The sequence below is a fragment of the Lethenteron reissneri genome, chromosome 9 (genome assembly GCF_015708825.2).
Source record: "Lethenteron reissneri isolate LAM-NWPU_2019-01 chromosome 9, ASM1570882v1, whole genome shotgun sequence".
NCBI lineage: Eukaryota > Metazoa > Chordata > Hyperoartia > Petromyzontiformes > Petromyzontidae > Lethenteron > Lethenteron reissneri.
The window spans coordinates 11,832,115-11,848,561 of record NC_083787.1 but is presented as its reverse complement, the minus strand read 5'-3'; the positions used below and the strand labels follow the sequence as shown (position 1 = coordinate 11,848,561).

At 48.3% G+C, this 16,447-nt stretch overlaps 1 protein-coding gene across 1 annotated transcript in view; it reads right to left on the bottom strand.

Moving 5' to 3' along the window:
* The window catches only part of SACM1L (SAC1 like phosphatidylinositide phosphatase), a 59,911-nt gene extending 46,532 nt beyond the window's left edge, over positions 1 to 13,379 (bottom strand). The window contains exons 1-9 of the mRNA XM_061548306.1: positions 13,224 to 13,379; positions 10,028 to 10,125; positions 8,653 to 8,727; positions 5,948 to 6,075; positions 5,283 to 5,432; positions 4,824 to 4,917; positions 3,161 to 3,262; positions 1,798 to 1,883; positions 550 to 636 (exon numbers count right to left, since the gene is read on the bottom strand). Of these exons, the coding sequence (XP_061404290.1) occupies positions 550 to 636; positions 1,798 to 1,883; positions 3,161 to 3,262; positions 4,824 to 4,917; positions 5,283 to 5,432; positions 5,948 to 6,075; positions 8,653 to 8,727; positions 10,028 to 10,125; positions 13,224 to 13,249 (846 nt within the window). The 5' untranslated portion in view covers positions 13,250 to 13,379. The remainder of the gene's footprint in view (positions 1 to 549; positions 637 to 1,797; positions 1,884 to 3,160; positions 3,263 to 4,823; positions 4,918 to 5,282; positions 5,433 to 5,947; positions 6,076 to 8,652; positions 8,728 to 10,027; positions 10,126 to 13,223) is intronic.
* Positions 13,380 to 16,447: the final 3,068 nt, after the last annotated feature.

The window sequence follows — 16,447 nt, the reverse complement described above, 5'->3', positions numbered from 1 at the left end:
ATTTCCCCGCTTTTCAGACAGCACGGTTATTGGTGAATGTGATGATCGCGAAATCCGAGCCAACGTGTTTAATGTAACTGGATCGCATTTAGTTTTTGTGCGGTCATTGACGATCGACTCGCTGCACTCGAGAATCCGGTTGAATCAGAGGGAGGTGCGTGGACTTGAACCCACCCAGGATCTCAGCTTTGCCAGCTCAGTGTTCTGACCTCGACTCACCTGGCATCACACCAGGGTCAGCTCAAGTCTGAATCGAGCACCTGCTTCGGTGCACGAAAACCGGTGTCCTTCACTCGTTTTTTTTGGTGGGGGGGGCACTTTTGCCGGTAAAACATCATCAGCGTGTGAGGGCCGCCACACATTTTAAACCATTGTTGGGGTTTGTGACAGCACGATGATTGGGGCGTGTTTTAACATTTGTGTATATTGTTGGGGGGCCGCACTAAAGGGCACCAGGGGCCGCTAGTGACCCGCGGGCCTTGCAGTGAAGAATACTGGCGTAAGCAAATCTAGCACGCGAACGACCCTGAATGGAAGGGGGTGACTCACGTGGTTGAGGGAGGTGCTGATCTGGGGTCGAGGTTTGTACTTGAGATCTGGGCGCTGAGACCAGTAGAAAGGCATAGATCCGCGCGTCTGCATTGTACAAAAACAAAAATCCCCCGTACAGCCTTAACGGACTTTTGTGGCAAGTGGTGTTAGCAAGCATCACCTATGAAGGCCGGAACGGCACACAAAGGGGGTTGGTGGCCAGCACCACACGTACACAAGTACACACACGCAACCATCGCCAACATCATCCCCCATCAACGTCGCCATGTCAACAGCAGGAGTGACGAGCAACATTGACAATCACCCGTGTCAACATCACCATCACTAAGCGAGCGCTGCATTGCGAGCAACAACCACAGCAACAATATCAGTGCTGCCATCAACAGTGGCATTCAAGCCACAAATATGCAGCCCCATCAGCAACAGAAGCCACCAAAACCACAATTCGCATCACAATTACATCGTCTCTAATGGTTACAAATTGCTTAAATTTTGTCTGAATTTTTTCCGCACCAGAAGCTAACGAGCCTAATTGTGTTTAATTAAACTTAATTTACAGAGGGGGGGGGACAAATAATAGTAAACCTGGGAGCGGGGGATAGGCTCGCATGGCAGCAACGGATGAGTCGTGCAGACAGAATGTAACACCTGGGGAACTACTAACGTGACATCACAAACGAGCGTGGCCATCTGACACCCCCCTGCCCGCTCCCCGCCCCCCCACTAAATCTGTTGCAAGTTCAACAAGATGGGGGGGGAAGGGGAGGGTTGTGGAATGCAATCTGCGGAACCCTCGGGATGCTGAGATAGAGCGGGAAGTCTGTGGTGAAGTTTGGAGTGTGGAGGATTCTATCTGGGCGAGTGTGAGACTGGTGTGTGCCAGATGTGTGGTATGTGTGACCGAGTGTGTGTGTTGTATGAACAGTGTTTGTGTGAAACTGGCATGTGCCGGGTGTATGGTATGTGTGAGTGTGAGCGAGCCTTCGACACTTCAAGTGGCCTCAAAGTGAACTTTGCCTGGCCCATGCGCCGTGGTGATGTCACCGTCACTTGGTGGCAAATGGCGGGTATTGGTATCTGGCGTGCATGTTGTATGAGCACTGTGCGTGTGTGAGTGCAACTGGTGTGTGCCAGATGCGTGGAATGTGTGAGCGAGTGTGCGTGTTTGTGTCTGGTGCGTGTTGCATGAACACTGTGTGTGCGTGATCATGGGGGTTGGCTGGGAAGTGGGAATTCAACCCCAACCTGCACAAAGGAAGCCTTGTTGCCGCCGTAGAACACAATCTGCTCCGTCTCCACAAAGTTTGCCGCGTGCCCCTCTTGGTCGATGCCTGCCAAGCGGGGGAGGGGGGGGGGGACGAGACGATCATAAACGCTGAGAGCCGGACGACTCTGGGCCCAAGGTCGACCCCAATGACGCCGGCATCGCCGTCGCCTCGACGCACCTCGACGCCACCACGAGCCAGGCTAATTCCGCCCGCTCGGAACAAACCAGCACCGCTCTTCATTGTCACAGCGGAGCGGTCGGCATCAACTCGGGTTGTCGGCGTCTTAATCTCACCGATCAGCTGAGCAGCTTCAATGCCCCACAACAAGCACATTTTATATATATACTGAAAGTAAAAACCAATAACGTTGCCTACGTATATAATCGGTGTAATTTCAGGGTAATGTAGCGTCTTTAAATGATGTCCTATGAAATATCCCATCGCCCAAAAACGCCGCCTATTAATTTTCCTCGTCAGGCCAGTGTTATTGGTGGACGTGTCGAGTTGTTATTTGTGCTCATGCACCACTGATAGCACCGTATCACCAACTAATTTGTTCACATATATTGAGTGGGTTAGGGGTACTTCTATTTGCTTTTAATCCCCGTTGAGTGTCACAGACACCTCGAATAAGTCGCTTGAATTCAAAAACGGAGGTGTTGATGGGAGGCGAGGCCTGTGCCTCACCAGGTTTGCCTACCGGCTCCACTGTCCCCCGGCCCAGGCAAAGGCACCGGTGGGCATCGCGGATTGGTCGTTCGTTGTCGACACAACCCACGACACCACACCGACGTTCTACATGACCATTCTATGCACATGGAAAATGTGTCGTGGTGGCGAGATGTTAACTCCCTCGCCAAGTATGCAGGAGGTCGTGGGTTCGATCCCAACCCTGACGCCTGTATATTTGGAGTTTTGATGGTCTCCCTATGGTCGCGTGGATTTTTCTTCCAGGTCCTCCGGTTTTTACCTCCACATTGAGAATCAACATCCGTTTAGAGTATTTGGCTGCTATACATTTCCACACATAAAGCCACTTCATTGGGCTATAATTTGTGGACAGGTCTCTTCTGAAAAGGAGCTTTATAGCTCAGTGGGCCTTACCTGGTAAAATAAAAAAAATTTTACTAGTTTAGTTTTATGTTCACTTGATTCCCATTCAATCCGGTTATTGATGAGATTTGATCTGAAGCACGCGACCCTGGCTGCCGGTAACACCATCACACACACGGTCGCCCGGCGCTGACTAATGCGCTAGCCCACTCGCGCACTCGCACGCAATCCAATAGAAACGTTTCTTGCGGCACGACTTTCCCCAAAGGACAACAACCGCGCCTCGCCTCTCAGGTAGTAGCGAACGCCGGCGCGGTAGCAGCTGCGGCGCGAGATGAGGATCCAGTCGAACACCTTCCCGTTGACGACGCACGCCTTGACGGACAGGACTGGGGGCGGCGCCGTCAAGGAGACCACTCTCCGTGCCACGTCGCCAACGAGACTGGCCCAGCCATATCCCCCGCCCTCTGACCACCGCCCTCCCGTCGCCACCACCGCGTCCAAGCACTTCCTCGCTGTTAAACAAACCCTGTTTTCAGGTACAGATGCTGCCCTGAAATTACTCCTTTCACGCCACCCCCAGCAGAAAAGCCTTCACGACAGGGAGCTCTGGAGAGCCCGTCGAGCAGCTCTGTTTGGCCTACTCTTGCACGCTCGGCTAGACATCTTGGAAGAGCTGGGAGCATCCAATCTTTACTCCCCCTTACACATAACCTGCCAGTCAACCGCATAATACCGATTTACACTGCTGGTTTGAGCAGAGGCGGAAGGATTTAAGAATGTTGCCCATCGCTTCAGCTGCCTAGTCGGGAGATAGAGAACAGCGACCTCTGGATTGCAAGTCCAGCGTAGGAACAATACACAACGGTGGGCATCCGGGCATAACCCGTCAGAAGATTAATTCACATTTAAGAAACGCATCCAATTACCGGCACGGCTGGCCAATTAAAACCCAAGCAAGCATGAGCGCCGTCGAAATTCTTATGCAGGCTCTGGGTTTTATCTATTGGGTTAAATGAAGAGTATTTAATTTGCATTGTTGTGGCTGTTACGTGCGCATACTATATGACAAAAAGTCTCCAACAAGCTACTTAAAAGAGTACAGCCGTTCCTGCAGACCAAGGTCACGGTCAACACGCGCTCGTTACAGCGAGGGTCACATCCAACACGCGCTCGGCAGACTAAAGTTGGAGCTACCTGGTGTCAAGTGCCGACTCTTCAGTTAATTGTTAATTTGCGCACGAGCCCCACGTGCCTGACCGCACGTGAAAACATTTAAATTTCCCATTTTAAAATGGATAAATTAGTCAACTCGCTATTATCCATGGTGATTGGGGATGGGAGGCAGGTGGTGATGAATATCGCAGATAAAAACCAAAAGGACAGGTCATGCTAAACTTATTTAAATTAGGCTACAAAAAAATATTTGATTACCGACATAATAGAATGCTGGTGGGGCGCAAACATACAGACCACAGAGACCCACTGACTCACTAATAGATGGCCATGATTAAACGGAGTTCTCATGTTCAGCGAGCTGATGGTTTTAAGTTGGTCACCAGAGGTGGCATAAAACATCATGTTAAATGTTGGGTGCCACTTGATTTCGATGCTATAAATTTCCATGCAATATGCGACTTCATTGAACTACCATTTGTGGTCAGGTCGCTTCTGAAGAAGAGTGAAATAGCTCAGTGGGCCTTACCTGGTAACAAATATTAAAGTTTATAGTTCGTTTTATGTTCACTTGATTCACCTTTAATCCAGTGGTTGATGAGATTTTACCAGAAGCACACGACTTTGGCCACCGCATGGTTGCCCGGCGCTGGCTAATGTGCCCGCCCAACTGCTCGTGCGTGCAGTAGGCGAGAGTTTAACTGTGGTATGATGCTCCCACGGCCGGAACTCGTGGCCAACGTGGCGCTGCCATGTGGCAAACAGAAAGGATACAGCCGTGAATGAGCGGCACGGCAAAGCGGTGCAGCTCCGGGACGGTGAGCAACTCCCGCAGCAGGTGACCATTCCACACGAACCGCTGGTCGGCCTGGCGTGCACACGGGGTCAACGGGGATGACGGGCACGGCAAGGGGCGACTTAAAAAGGATGCTTAACAAAAAACAATACTCGCATCCAGGACACGCACATGTAGTGGGCATAATAAACTAGGCACCCGATTTAAAGTCAGTTGTCAGCCGGGACGCATCAAAACTGAGAATGATCCAGGATGGTCGTGATAGCAGTCTACCAGCTTAAAGGGGCAGTTTGCGGTGTGGTTCGCGGTGTGGTTTGCGGTGAAGTTGTGTGCGTGGTACGTGGTGCAATTTTGTGCAGATTGTGGTGCGGCGGTGGTGAGGTTGTGGTGAGGTTGAGGCGAGGTTGTGTGTGCGGGGATGACATGCGGTGGGGCACCCGCTCGCAGAGGGACATCTCGTGGAAGTCGGGGCTGGTGTTGGCCAGGCGCTGCAGGCTGTGCGTCAGGTCGAATGTGCAGGAGAAGAAGAAGCTCTCCGTGTGCAGGACGCCGCGCAGCATCATCAGCAGCGTCTTGTTATCCTGAGCCTGGAGACGCAGAGGGAGCGCCAGAGGGGAGGTGAGCAGAGGGCGCAAAGCAGGAGGGTGGCCACGCAGATCGGATCCCTACTCATCATGGATTGGAGGAGTTCTGACCCTCAGCCCATAACGTTGGAGAGGGACAGAGGAGGCCTGAAGGCTCAAGTCTCCAAACGAAATTCTCATGGTCAAGGCAAAAATGTTGGCGGCAATATTTAACACCAGTGGCGGTTTGCTGCAACAGGAAGAGGGTGACAATTGACATAAATTTGAGTAAATGTAACCAACTGCACCTGCCAATTGGTAACATTTGCTCAAAAAGACAAGAGAACCACAATACACTTCTTCAGGAAATGCTGAAATGTTTTGCATTAGCAAAGATTTCGTGTGCCCTTTACACATTCTAGTGAGCGGTCAGCATGAATTTAAAGTTTGCTTAACAGTGATGGTGTCATGCCCACACCTAAGTTGTTGCATGCCGCCCTTTAAACAAGGTAAAGCTGGAGTGTTTTGCAAGGCCACACCTGCAGATCCGTCAGGTGCAGGATGGTCTTCTGGTAGGAGAGGATGTCAAACTCCACGGCCTTCCATATGGCCTGGCCCGAGATCTCGCCCTGCTTCTCCTTCTTGGTCACCACAATCAAGTACATGCCTGTCGGTGGGGGGAGAAGGGCCGGTCTTTCATTCCAAATAATAAAACGGCTGAAGTGCCACTGATCCTTTTCTGTGCATTCTCAGTATTGATATGCGCCCAAATATGCAGACCGACCAATACGTAGTATTAAGGTGGTGGTGCTGCTCGGGTTTATAGCGCTATGATGCTTATTTACAAAGGAAATCCTCACCGAGTGTCAAGGCTCTTTTTCAGGAGTGTACTGCCAAGTTTTTGCAGTGGGGGGGCGATTTTTTTCGTTTAATCTCAATTGAGTGACATACAGGTAATTTTACAGTATTGGGATGTTTGGACAATACTAGTTACATTGTACGTTCACGTTTAGCTAAGGCAGGAAACTGTAGAACTCTGAAGAAAACCACGCAGTACCAGGGGAGAACTTAGAGACTCCACACAGAAAGGTGACTGATTCTGGAATCAAACCCAGGAACTTCTTGGAGCTGGGTTTCTGCGAGGCACAAGTGTTACCACTGCGTCACTCTGCCACCATGCTGGTGGTACTATGTGAGAAGCGATATGGTGCCAAATTCACATTCCAGATATATCCCCATTTTGCCAACGGTGTCTTGTCTTGAGACATTGTGTCCATTCGGATCTCTCGCAGACAGGCATGATCCTTCACATTCGAGATCGGCCCACTAAAGCGAATATCACAGAGCTAGCTGTGAGATCCATTCATAAAGTGATCTCTGGTCCATGCAAAAGGAGGGGCAGCAATTCCATAGCAGCTCTGCCAATGAGAATAATATTTGTCTCATGACAGAGTTGTACTTTGTTCAATATTAAGCAAACGTAATAGGCTTTTTTGCGCAGTCATTAGCAACCAGGCTAAAACCATTAACTCACTGCACTTGAGAACCTGGTTTAATCATTGACGACTGAAACCTAGATTCAAACCCAGGATCTCAGCAGTACCATCTCAGTGCTTTGAGCTCTGAGCCACCCAGCCACATTGGGCCAGATTCACACTTTGGTGAAGTGGCCAAAACGCCTTTGGAGAATCGCCCCATTGTTGGCGAGGCGGACGTCATCACGTTGTCGCAATTAAGAGTGGCCAAGTCGGGAAATCGGGACATGTACTTCGACCACGATCTTCCAATAACATTATGGCATCATATCTATTTGGTGTTTGAACATCTTAACAGCTGTTTAAATTGAATCACAATCTTTATTTTACTGGAGGAATCCAAAGAGCTATAAATCTCTCTTTCACAGATGTCCATTAGCGGTGTGTCAGAATGTTACAACAACAATACAAAAACACCGTCAGAGGGCAAAGTTTAGGAAAGACAAACAAATAACTTTTAAAAATATACAAATAAAATTTTAAAAATCGTCTTACCAGGAAAAGCCCACTGAGTTATTCGCTGTTTTTTTCAAAAACGACCTGGCCACAAATGATAGCTCGATAGAAAGGGTAAAGCCTATTCTTATCTTTTCATCGTTTTGATACCCGAAAAAAGGTCCCGCAGATATATTCTGGCATTGTTTGCCAAATAAGTCATATTTAAAAGTACTTTTTAAATCCTTTATATTAAGTTCGCTTGCTTGCTTGCTTAGGACCATGCAAATCTTTCGGTCGTTTTTTTAACCCACTTCCCGTGATCCAATCGAGCTGACATATTGCACACAGACTCGTTGAGCGTGACAATGAATTTTCGTGAAAATTTTTTTCCAAAATTTTACACTGTTTAGGGAAATTTTTTTAAATATTTATTTACCAATTGGTTAATGCTGGCACACAATCATCTGACCCATAGGTGGCAGCCATCTCAAGCCAGAGGACGAGAGGACTCTAGGCGCCCCGATGCCACGCATATAAAGGATTTATAGTGAAATTTTTTTTAAAAACATGCTTTTATGAAATGTACCGTACTGGTAATGGCAGAACTTCACGACTCCAGGAAGTGGCCCCGAGGCTTGCGATAACGTAAGGGACCGTGGTGATTTACAGCCAACGTCAGTTGAGCGTGGACAATTAGACCCAAGCCGAAACATAACATATAAAAAAGATGGTTTAAAATTTTATTTTTTATTTTTAATGATAGAATATAGTATTGTCATCAGTAAGACGTAACTATACGAAATTTGCAGTCGATACCACATTGGGAAGTGGGTTAAAATTGAGTTACGAGATTTGAGGATACGACAACAACAACAGACAGAGCAAGTTAAATAAAACTGTGTAAAAAAGAGTTTTGCCTCTTCTCAAGGGAACAATTGTATTACCAAGTTATTTTTTTACCAGCCAAGGCCCACTGAGCTATATCTCTTTTTCAGAAGTGATCTATCACAAATGATAACTCAACAAAGTGGCTTATCATGTGGAAATTTATTGCAGCCAAATACTCTCTAAGCGCTTGTTTCTAAACGTGGAGGGAAAAACCGGAGGACGCGGAGAAATAACCATGCGACTATGGGGAGAGAGACACGCAAACTCCAAATATACAAACAACAGGGTCGGGATTGAACCCAAGGCCTCCTGTATATCAAGCGAGGTAGTTAACATCTCGCCACCGTGGAAGCGTTCGGGGCGAGGGAAGGGACTCCCTTCACCTGCCACGAGGCGAATGGTCCCGACGATGCAGCATATGTGCTGCGTGAGCGCCGACGGAGGAATGTCTTTCTGAACTGCGATGGGAAAAGGGAAGGAAGAGTTGCAAACGATGAAGGAGTAAGTAAAATACATGGCAAATCAGCAAAGACATTTCCAAACATACAGAGTGGGTCGAAATAACACACGTAAAAAAACACAATTGAACCTTATGGCGGTACCCCGAGGTACCATAGCACCCCGGCTCTCGCATAATGTCCGTGATACAGTAATTTTTAGTCTCTTGATGGTCGGTAATGCGGCAATCGACTCATCTCGACGAGCTGTACACCATGCACTATGGTGCATACGAGCGTTCAAGGATTCAGCGCAATCGTCCTCGCTGCGTTTCCACATCGCGGAGTAGCACTGATTTAGGATTGATTGGTAGCCCAGTCGCAGAGTTAAATACACCTCTGGAAAAAATATTTAATTGCCTCGGCCATTTTATATTACTTGATACCCCAGGGTACTGCCATAAGGATACATTTCTAAAAGGCCATGAAATCACCTAAAATAATGTAAACAATTATTATACTGTGTTGGTATAAATGTGCCGATTCAGAAAATGTATGGAATGAAATACAAGGCTAGTTAAAGTTAACGGCTTACATTTTAGAATGTCTTTGGACGATTTACATTTTGAGCAATTGGCATTCTTCAAGAAATATTGCTGTTTAAAGCGATGGAGTATAACAAAAAATATATACTGAAAAGCAGGTGTGGAGTTGGGTGGTGAGTTAATCATTACATCGTAACTATTTTGGAACTGACGTTTAGACCACAGCGAATCCCTTGACTGCAAGGGCAATGCGGCCAATAGAACACAGCTGACCGAAGGCCACACAAGACCCTCACACTGTCGTCACACGCAGTGAATGAGTCGCACGTGTACATCCTCTGTACAGTGTACCGACACAATGCATGACAAAACAAAAAATCCTCGCTTGCCCCCTCCCCCATTGACCACAAAGTGCTTGCCACAAATTAACCACAATCACCTCGCTAATCTCAAGGAGCATAAACCATCACGTGAACTCCGGTCACCCTAGCAGCGGCGGTTTTTGGCTAGCCATTGAACAAAAATCGTCACCTCATCACGCACTTTCAGATGCACTTCTGCGGCCTTCTGGAACACTCTTCCTTCTGATAATAAGAAGCCAAGGGAGCTATACACTTTTAAACCTAGATTTAACCTAATTTATTTCTAACTGATTTTTGTGTTGAGTTTGTTGTCCTTCCCCCTCACCTCCGATTAGCACGATTGGCTATGTAGGGTGCAAAAAAGGTTCAACAAACACGTAGAAAGCCAAACAGGAGTTGAGACGTTGCACGCACCCGTGAGACTGATATCTGTGGACACCCTGTCGATGGCGAGCACATCATGACTGCCTTCGTCGCACGCCTCCACGTAGAACTTGTCCGGAGTCGTGTGGCTGCACAAGGGAGGAGAGAGACCGGGGTCAGAAGAGCGAGCTCGTTCGAGTGTCGGGTGAACAGCAGAAAGACGACTCCTTCGTTAGTGTGTGTTTGTGACATTCACGACCGTGAAGACTGGTGGTAGTGAGAGGTGAGAATGAGTTCGCAAGCTACACCCCGACGCTCTAAACCAGGATGGGAGAACCTACCACACGCAGGCCGAATACAACCCACGGCTTCATTTCATACGACCCGTGGACACATGAGGCCTAGCACTTTAAAATGGCCTGCTCAGTCACTTGTGTTACTGCAAGGGTCTCTCTCGGAGTGACAGCTGTTAATGAGTTGTGTGTCAATGTGCAGCCCAACCAAAGGCACATGAATGTCCTATTTGGTCCTCGGTTACAAAAATATTCCCCATCTCTGCTGTGAACAAATTATGCTGAGGTTGGCTTGCCTAGTCACCTTTGTGTGGCAAGAGCTCAATGGCTGGATTGGGTTTTTTATGTCAGTCCAGCCCATTGCTACAACCATAACCTTAAACTCAGAACATCCTTCAGTTGCAGCAGACAGGAAGTTTACCTTCCTTACCCAGCAAGGCTCCAGGAACAAACACTGTGGACTAAGGGCAACGTGTTATGTAAATCTACGTGGCATTCCAAGGGGTGTTTGTGTGCGCGAGTGCTTATGTTAAGCTAAACACAAGAGTTGCGAGCAAGCTTTGTCATCATTCGGTGAAAGAGTTATCGCCTGAGGCTTGGGCTGGCCACATTGTCCACACTTAACCGTAAACAAACAAATTAAATGAGTGAACGAGCAGTTGTGCACATGCATACATCGATAACTCGCCCCATATGTCGATGGCACGGCCTTGTTAAAAGTCCACGTGATTCCCTGCTCAAAGGAGCATTGAGGCAGTGCTCATCTCCTGCTTACAGCTCCGAGCCAGTGGTGGAAATTCCACATCCATATGGCGGGTAAAATAAAACTATTTGACAACGTAGGCTGATATGAAAAATAAGAATATATTTTAGCCTTTCTGGCAATAAAAAGGTGTTAAGATGTTGAAACACCTAATAGGGACCTTTTCCAAATAATCAAGTCTCCATTAACCACACGTACTTGGAGCAAACATGCCAGAAAAGGTAAAACCTATTCGAAAATATTCATACTCTGATACTGGGAAAAAAAAGGTCCCATGATATAACACCGGCTGCCATCTCAGGTAATGGCCCATAAACTTATATGGAGGACGAGACAGGTAGACGTTCAACAAATCAAGGCCAAATAACACGTTGCTGTAGAGCCGAATGAACGGAGAGGGGTGGGGCTATCGGTCAGGCTTTTACATCGTGACAAGGGGACGGACGCAAGCTCTTACAGAAGACAGAAACGCTCCATCTCTGCGAGTGGCATCCCTTCGTCTCGCACACTGACAGCCACCGTCTCTTGCCCAAGATTTAAAACCCGACACGAGCCCCCAGCCAAATTAATAACAGTGTCGTTAATCCACGTAAGCATCACCGACTCTTACGGCCCTTATTTTAGGGGCTCTCACATTAAAACCCATGACAATGCGCATGTTGGATAAAGCCGTAGTACCTGGAGATACGAGGTAATAGCAGTCAAGCACCATTACTACTATTTTGATTTTACCAGGTAAGGCCCACCGATATATGTAACTCTTTTTCAGAAGCGACCTGGTCACAAATGACAGCTCAACTTAGTGGCTTATCCGGTGGAAAAATATTGCAGTCGAATGCTCTACACGCATGTTGATTTTAAGTGTGGGAGGAAAAACCAGAAGACGTGGAGAAAAATCCACGCGACCACGGGGAGAGAGAGAACACGCAAACTCCAAATATACAGCAGCAGGCGTCAGGGTCGGGATGTAACCCACGACCACCTATACACCAGGCGAGATATTTAACATCTCGCCAGCGTGGCGCACAGGCATTAAGCGGATTACATTTAAAAATAAATATCAGCACTCGTGACACGAGGGGATAAACCAAACCACGCAGAACGCGCCCGGATCTCGTCAGATACCGGGAGCGAAGCAGAACTTGAGCCTTTACTTGATACAGCTATCGTGCTGTGACGGTTCCACCTGAAGACGGAAGCTTGTGTTGCATCCGAAACGTCGTGATTTTTATTTTTATTTTATTTTACTTTTATTAATTTTAATTTTTTTGCCTACGTGACTTTACCGAAAAAACCTAAGAATATGAATCTTGAGCCTGTCTAGAGCAGGCGACTTGACCACCAAGCATCAACACAGGCGCCATCGCCGCCGCGTGCAGCAGAGGGCAGTGCAGCGAACTCCATTGCCGTTCTGCACCGATGTCTGCACCAACATTTAGTAGTAGACATGACCCCCCCCCCCCCACAAACACACAGGGTGGAGAGCCCTTCACGCTGCAGACGGACTGACAGCGGGCTGTGAGAACGCGTCCCAGGCACGGCTAACATCAGTGGCGAGCAACGCCTCAGCACCTGTCCTGTGCCTACCCGCCCCATTCACCGATCCGCAATGACCAACGTGGTGAAGTATGGTTAAATATCCCTCACGGCCCGCAAGGCGTTGGAAGGGGGTGGGGTGTAGGCCGTCATCGGCAGCGCCTTGACATGACGTGCTGTGCACGTACAACCCAATTACTCAACATTGGCACCTGGATATTCTAATTGCAAACGTTATCACGCAACTTGCAAGGGTACAATAACACTTAAATACGAATCGACAATGCGAAGGGCATGACATTCAAATACAAAGGGGGATAACTTAGAGACAAAGGGGGAATGCGGATTAGCTGTTTAACACCCGCATCGGCATCATTATTAGCAGCGGCACAAGGCCGCACGGCCGAGCCTCCGGTCTTGCCTAGCGGCCCGGCCGCGTCAGCGCGCGTCGAAGCCGGCAACATCGGCAGGCGAAACCGGGGGTGTTCTCGACTGTGGGTGTTGCCGTTAAAAAACAAAAACAACCCATCAAATGTCAGCGCCACAGAGGGAGGCAGGGTCAAATTCCGCGCAACCTCGACGGGTTTAAACCCGCGGCTCAACTTGGAGTGAGAAACGAGGGCGAGAGGGGAGAGAGAGAGACCCGGCAACTCACAGCTTGAGGGACTGGTAGGCGGCCATAGCTGTAGCGTCACCTTCCCGGCTCGCGCGCACGGAGTCGCATTTGGAATTCGCCCTCCGGGCTTCGTGCGCGCGCCGTCGAGATTGGGTGTGTGGGGGAGTGGGAGGCGTCGGTGTCGAGGCTCGACCAATCAACGACGGGCGAGCCTCGGGGGCGTTTGTTGAAGCGACTTCTCGGGAGGGGTGGGTGGGGCGCGCGCGAGCGCTCCTCTTCCGCATAGCCAGCGACACGTCGGGCCAACGTTGGGCCAACGTTTGGGCTGCGATGGAAACGTTGGTTCAACGTTGACCCAACGTTCGGACTACGTTGGAACCCCAACGTTGGGGCTGCGATGGAACCGTTGGGCCAACGTTGACCCAACGTTGGGGCTACGTTGAAACCGTTGGCCAATGTTGGTCAACGTTGTGCCTGCGATGGAACCGTTGGCCCAACGTTGGGTCCACGTTGAGCCAACGTTGGAACCGTTGGAGCAACGTTGGTCCATGCGCCAACGTTGACCCCTGCCCTCCCCATCACCTCTCATGGCACATAAAATCAAATCATCATCATGCACAACTGTGTTTGACAAAACTAAAATCAGGTCTAGATTTTAAATGTTCGTATCTGTGGTGATTATTAATAATTATGCATTACATTTATATCGCGCGTTTCATCAAGGATCTCAAAGCGCTGTACAGGACACAGCAGCAGCAGACACTCAGCATAAACACAATACTATAAATACATTTTAGGAATCATTTACGACATTAACTAAAAGTTTAATAAGCGGAAACGTATAAATAGGTTTAAAGGCACATTTAAAAATATCCACAGAGATCTGAGATCGCTTATGTCACGTGGAAGAGCGTTCCATAGCCTGGGGGCTACACGGGGAAAATCTCGGGTCACCCATAGACCGAAACGTTGACCTGGGAATAGAGAGAAGATCAGCATCCCCAGATCTTAAGGACCTTGATGGGACATATGGGGGTGCAGCAATGTCAATGATGTAGGCTGGGGCAGGATGGTTCACTGCTTTTTAAGTTAACAATAGGATTTGAAACAGTATTCTATGTGAGACTGGAAGTCAGTGCAGGGAGGCCAGAACGGGTGTAACATGATGTGAAGAAGGCGTTCTGGTTAACACCCGAGCAGCCGCATTCCGAACGTGCTGCAAATTGATCGCGTTGTGCTGTGTATGTGCGTCAATCTACGCCCTGGACCGCACTCTGCAATGAGGTATTCCCATATCGAGAGATCGATTAGCCAGGTGAAATATTTTCATAGACAAAAAAATCACCAGACATGATCTGTCCACTGCTGGATGAAGGCCTCCCCACGCCTTCACGATTCCTCACGGTCCCGTGATGCAACGATCCACGCTGCAAATAACATTCCCCTAACGGTTGTGATAGAGTATTTCAATAATATACACACATTAACTCCTCTAATCCGCCGCCCTATTACCCTCGACTCCTATTGCGCAGCGAATCGGCTTCCTGATACTCGCGATGTTCTCGCGGATAAGCGGAGTTAGGGGGGAAATTGGTCCTATTATTCGTGGGGTTACCTGCAAATAATTACCCCGCGGGTAAGAAGGGTAGAATCGTTCATCACCTCGCGGATTATAGGATTTTACCAAAGCCCAATACAATTAAACATCCACCAAGCACGGACCCAGAGGCTTCCGCATAATGAAATAAAGTGAAACAAAACTGTATACAAATTTGTTCCGGTGGTACACCACGGGTAGGGAAGTAGAGTAAAAAAATAGATTTTTATTTTACCAGGTAAGGCCCACTGAGCTATATAGCTCGTTTTTTTTATCAGCGACGAAGTGGCTGATCGTGTGGCAATTTAAAGCAGCCACATTCTCTAAACGCGTGTTGATTATAAATGTGGAGGGAAACCAGCTGATAACCCAGACACATATCCACGCAACCACGGGGAGAGAGGCATGCAAACCGAATGACCGGGCCGACATGTCGGGGATGAGAGGGTGGTGCTCGTGGTGATGAGAAATTAGTTTTATACGAAGGAGACGTCACAGCGATACACTCCGCTGCTCCTCACGCGGTTATCTGGTTTTGAAAACGAATTTCTTTATAACTGATTTTCGTGTTTCGTTTGTTGTCCTTCCCCAGCACCTCCGACGAGCACAGTTGGCTACGTACGGCGCGAAAGAAGTTTAACACACATACATACAAGAGGAGAGGAAGGAGTGACCAGAAGTGAGCGGCACGGAGGAGCGGCGTCTGTTCTCGCACTGGGCGGCGGGGAGGGGGATTCAGAGTGGGCGTGGCCACACAGAGGTCACGTGGTTTACGGGAGGCTTTAGCTGATGTAGATATGTTGATGTAAAATCTTGACATAAAGCTTTCGTGCCTGCAGGAATTCATATTCTTTGGGTCTTTCGGTGAAGTCACGTAGATAGGTTCAAAGAAAATTACAATAAATAACAAAAAAACTAGTTTTTTGTTATTTACAATTGTTTTTGTTAATTACAAAAAATAACAAAAAAATATTTGTCAGTTATTTTTTGTTATTTTCTTTGAACCTATCGACGTGGCTTTACCGAAAGACCCAAAGAATATATGCAGATGTGCTTTTGCGTAAAGCATCTATTTAATTGAAGGGACGTAAACGTTAAAAGGCAGGATTGGATGATTTCGCAAGCACGGATCTAATGTTCTCAATGTACCCAATAACGCGCGGGCACGTGGGCTCCACGTTCCAGAAGGCTCTGGAATCCACAGCTCTTTGCAAACCTTGCCGCTGGGTGCAGTCATCGTGTCCACGCCGTGCCGGTCATGCGGGAAGTTTGACAACACTTTCAGCACGCAGGTCAATCAGTTTCACATTGATTAAGGTGGGGAGGCATGGACAGGGGAGCGTAGCAGTACAGTACAACAATAGATTGTAGCTGCACTGCCCTCTGCTGCCTACAACATAGCCCCGCAGCCTCTGTTTTACGTATGGAGGTCGCCCATCCCAGCACTATCCAGAGTTAATTCTGTAGCGACTGGTCTATTCATTCAAATACATCGATTCTTGCGGACATGAACTGTACAACAACCCTCTTTGCCATTCCACTGCTGGATGAGGGCCTCCCCTCCCGCACACACCGTGCCGGTCATGAGTGATAGATACATAAGTAAATGCATGTCTGTGCTCTCAAGTTGACTGGGTGAAAAGTGGTGGTGGTGGTGGCGCTATGC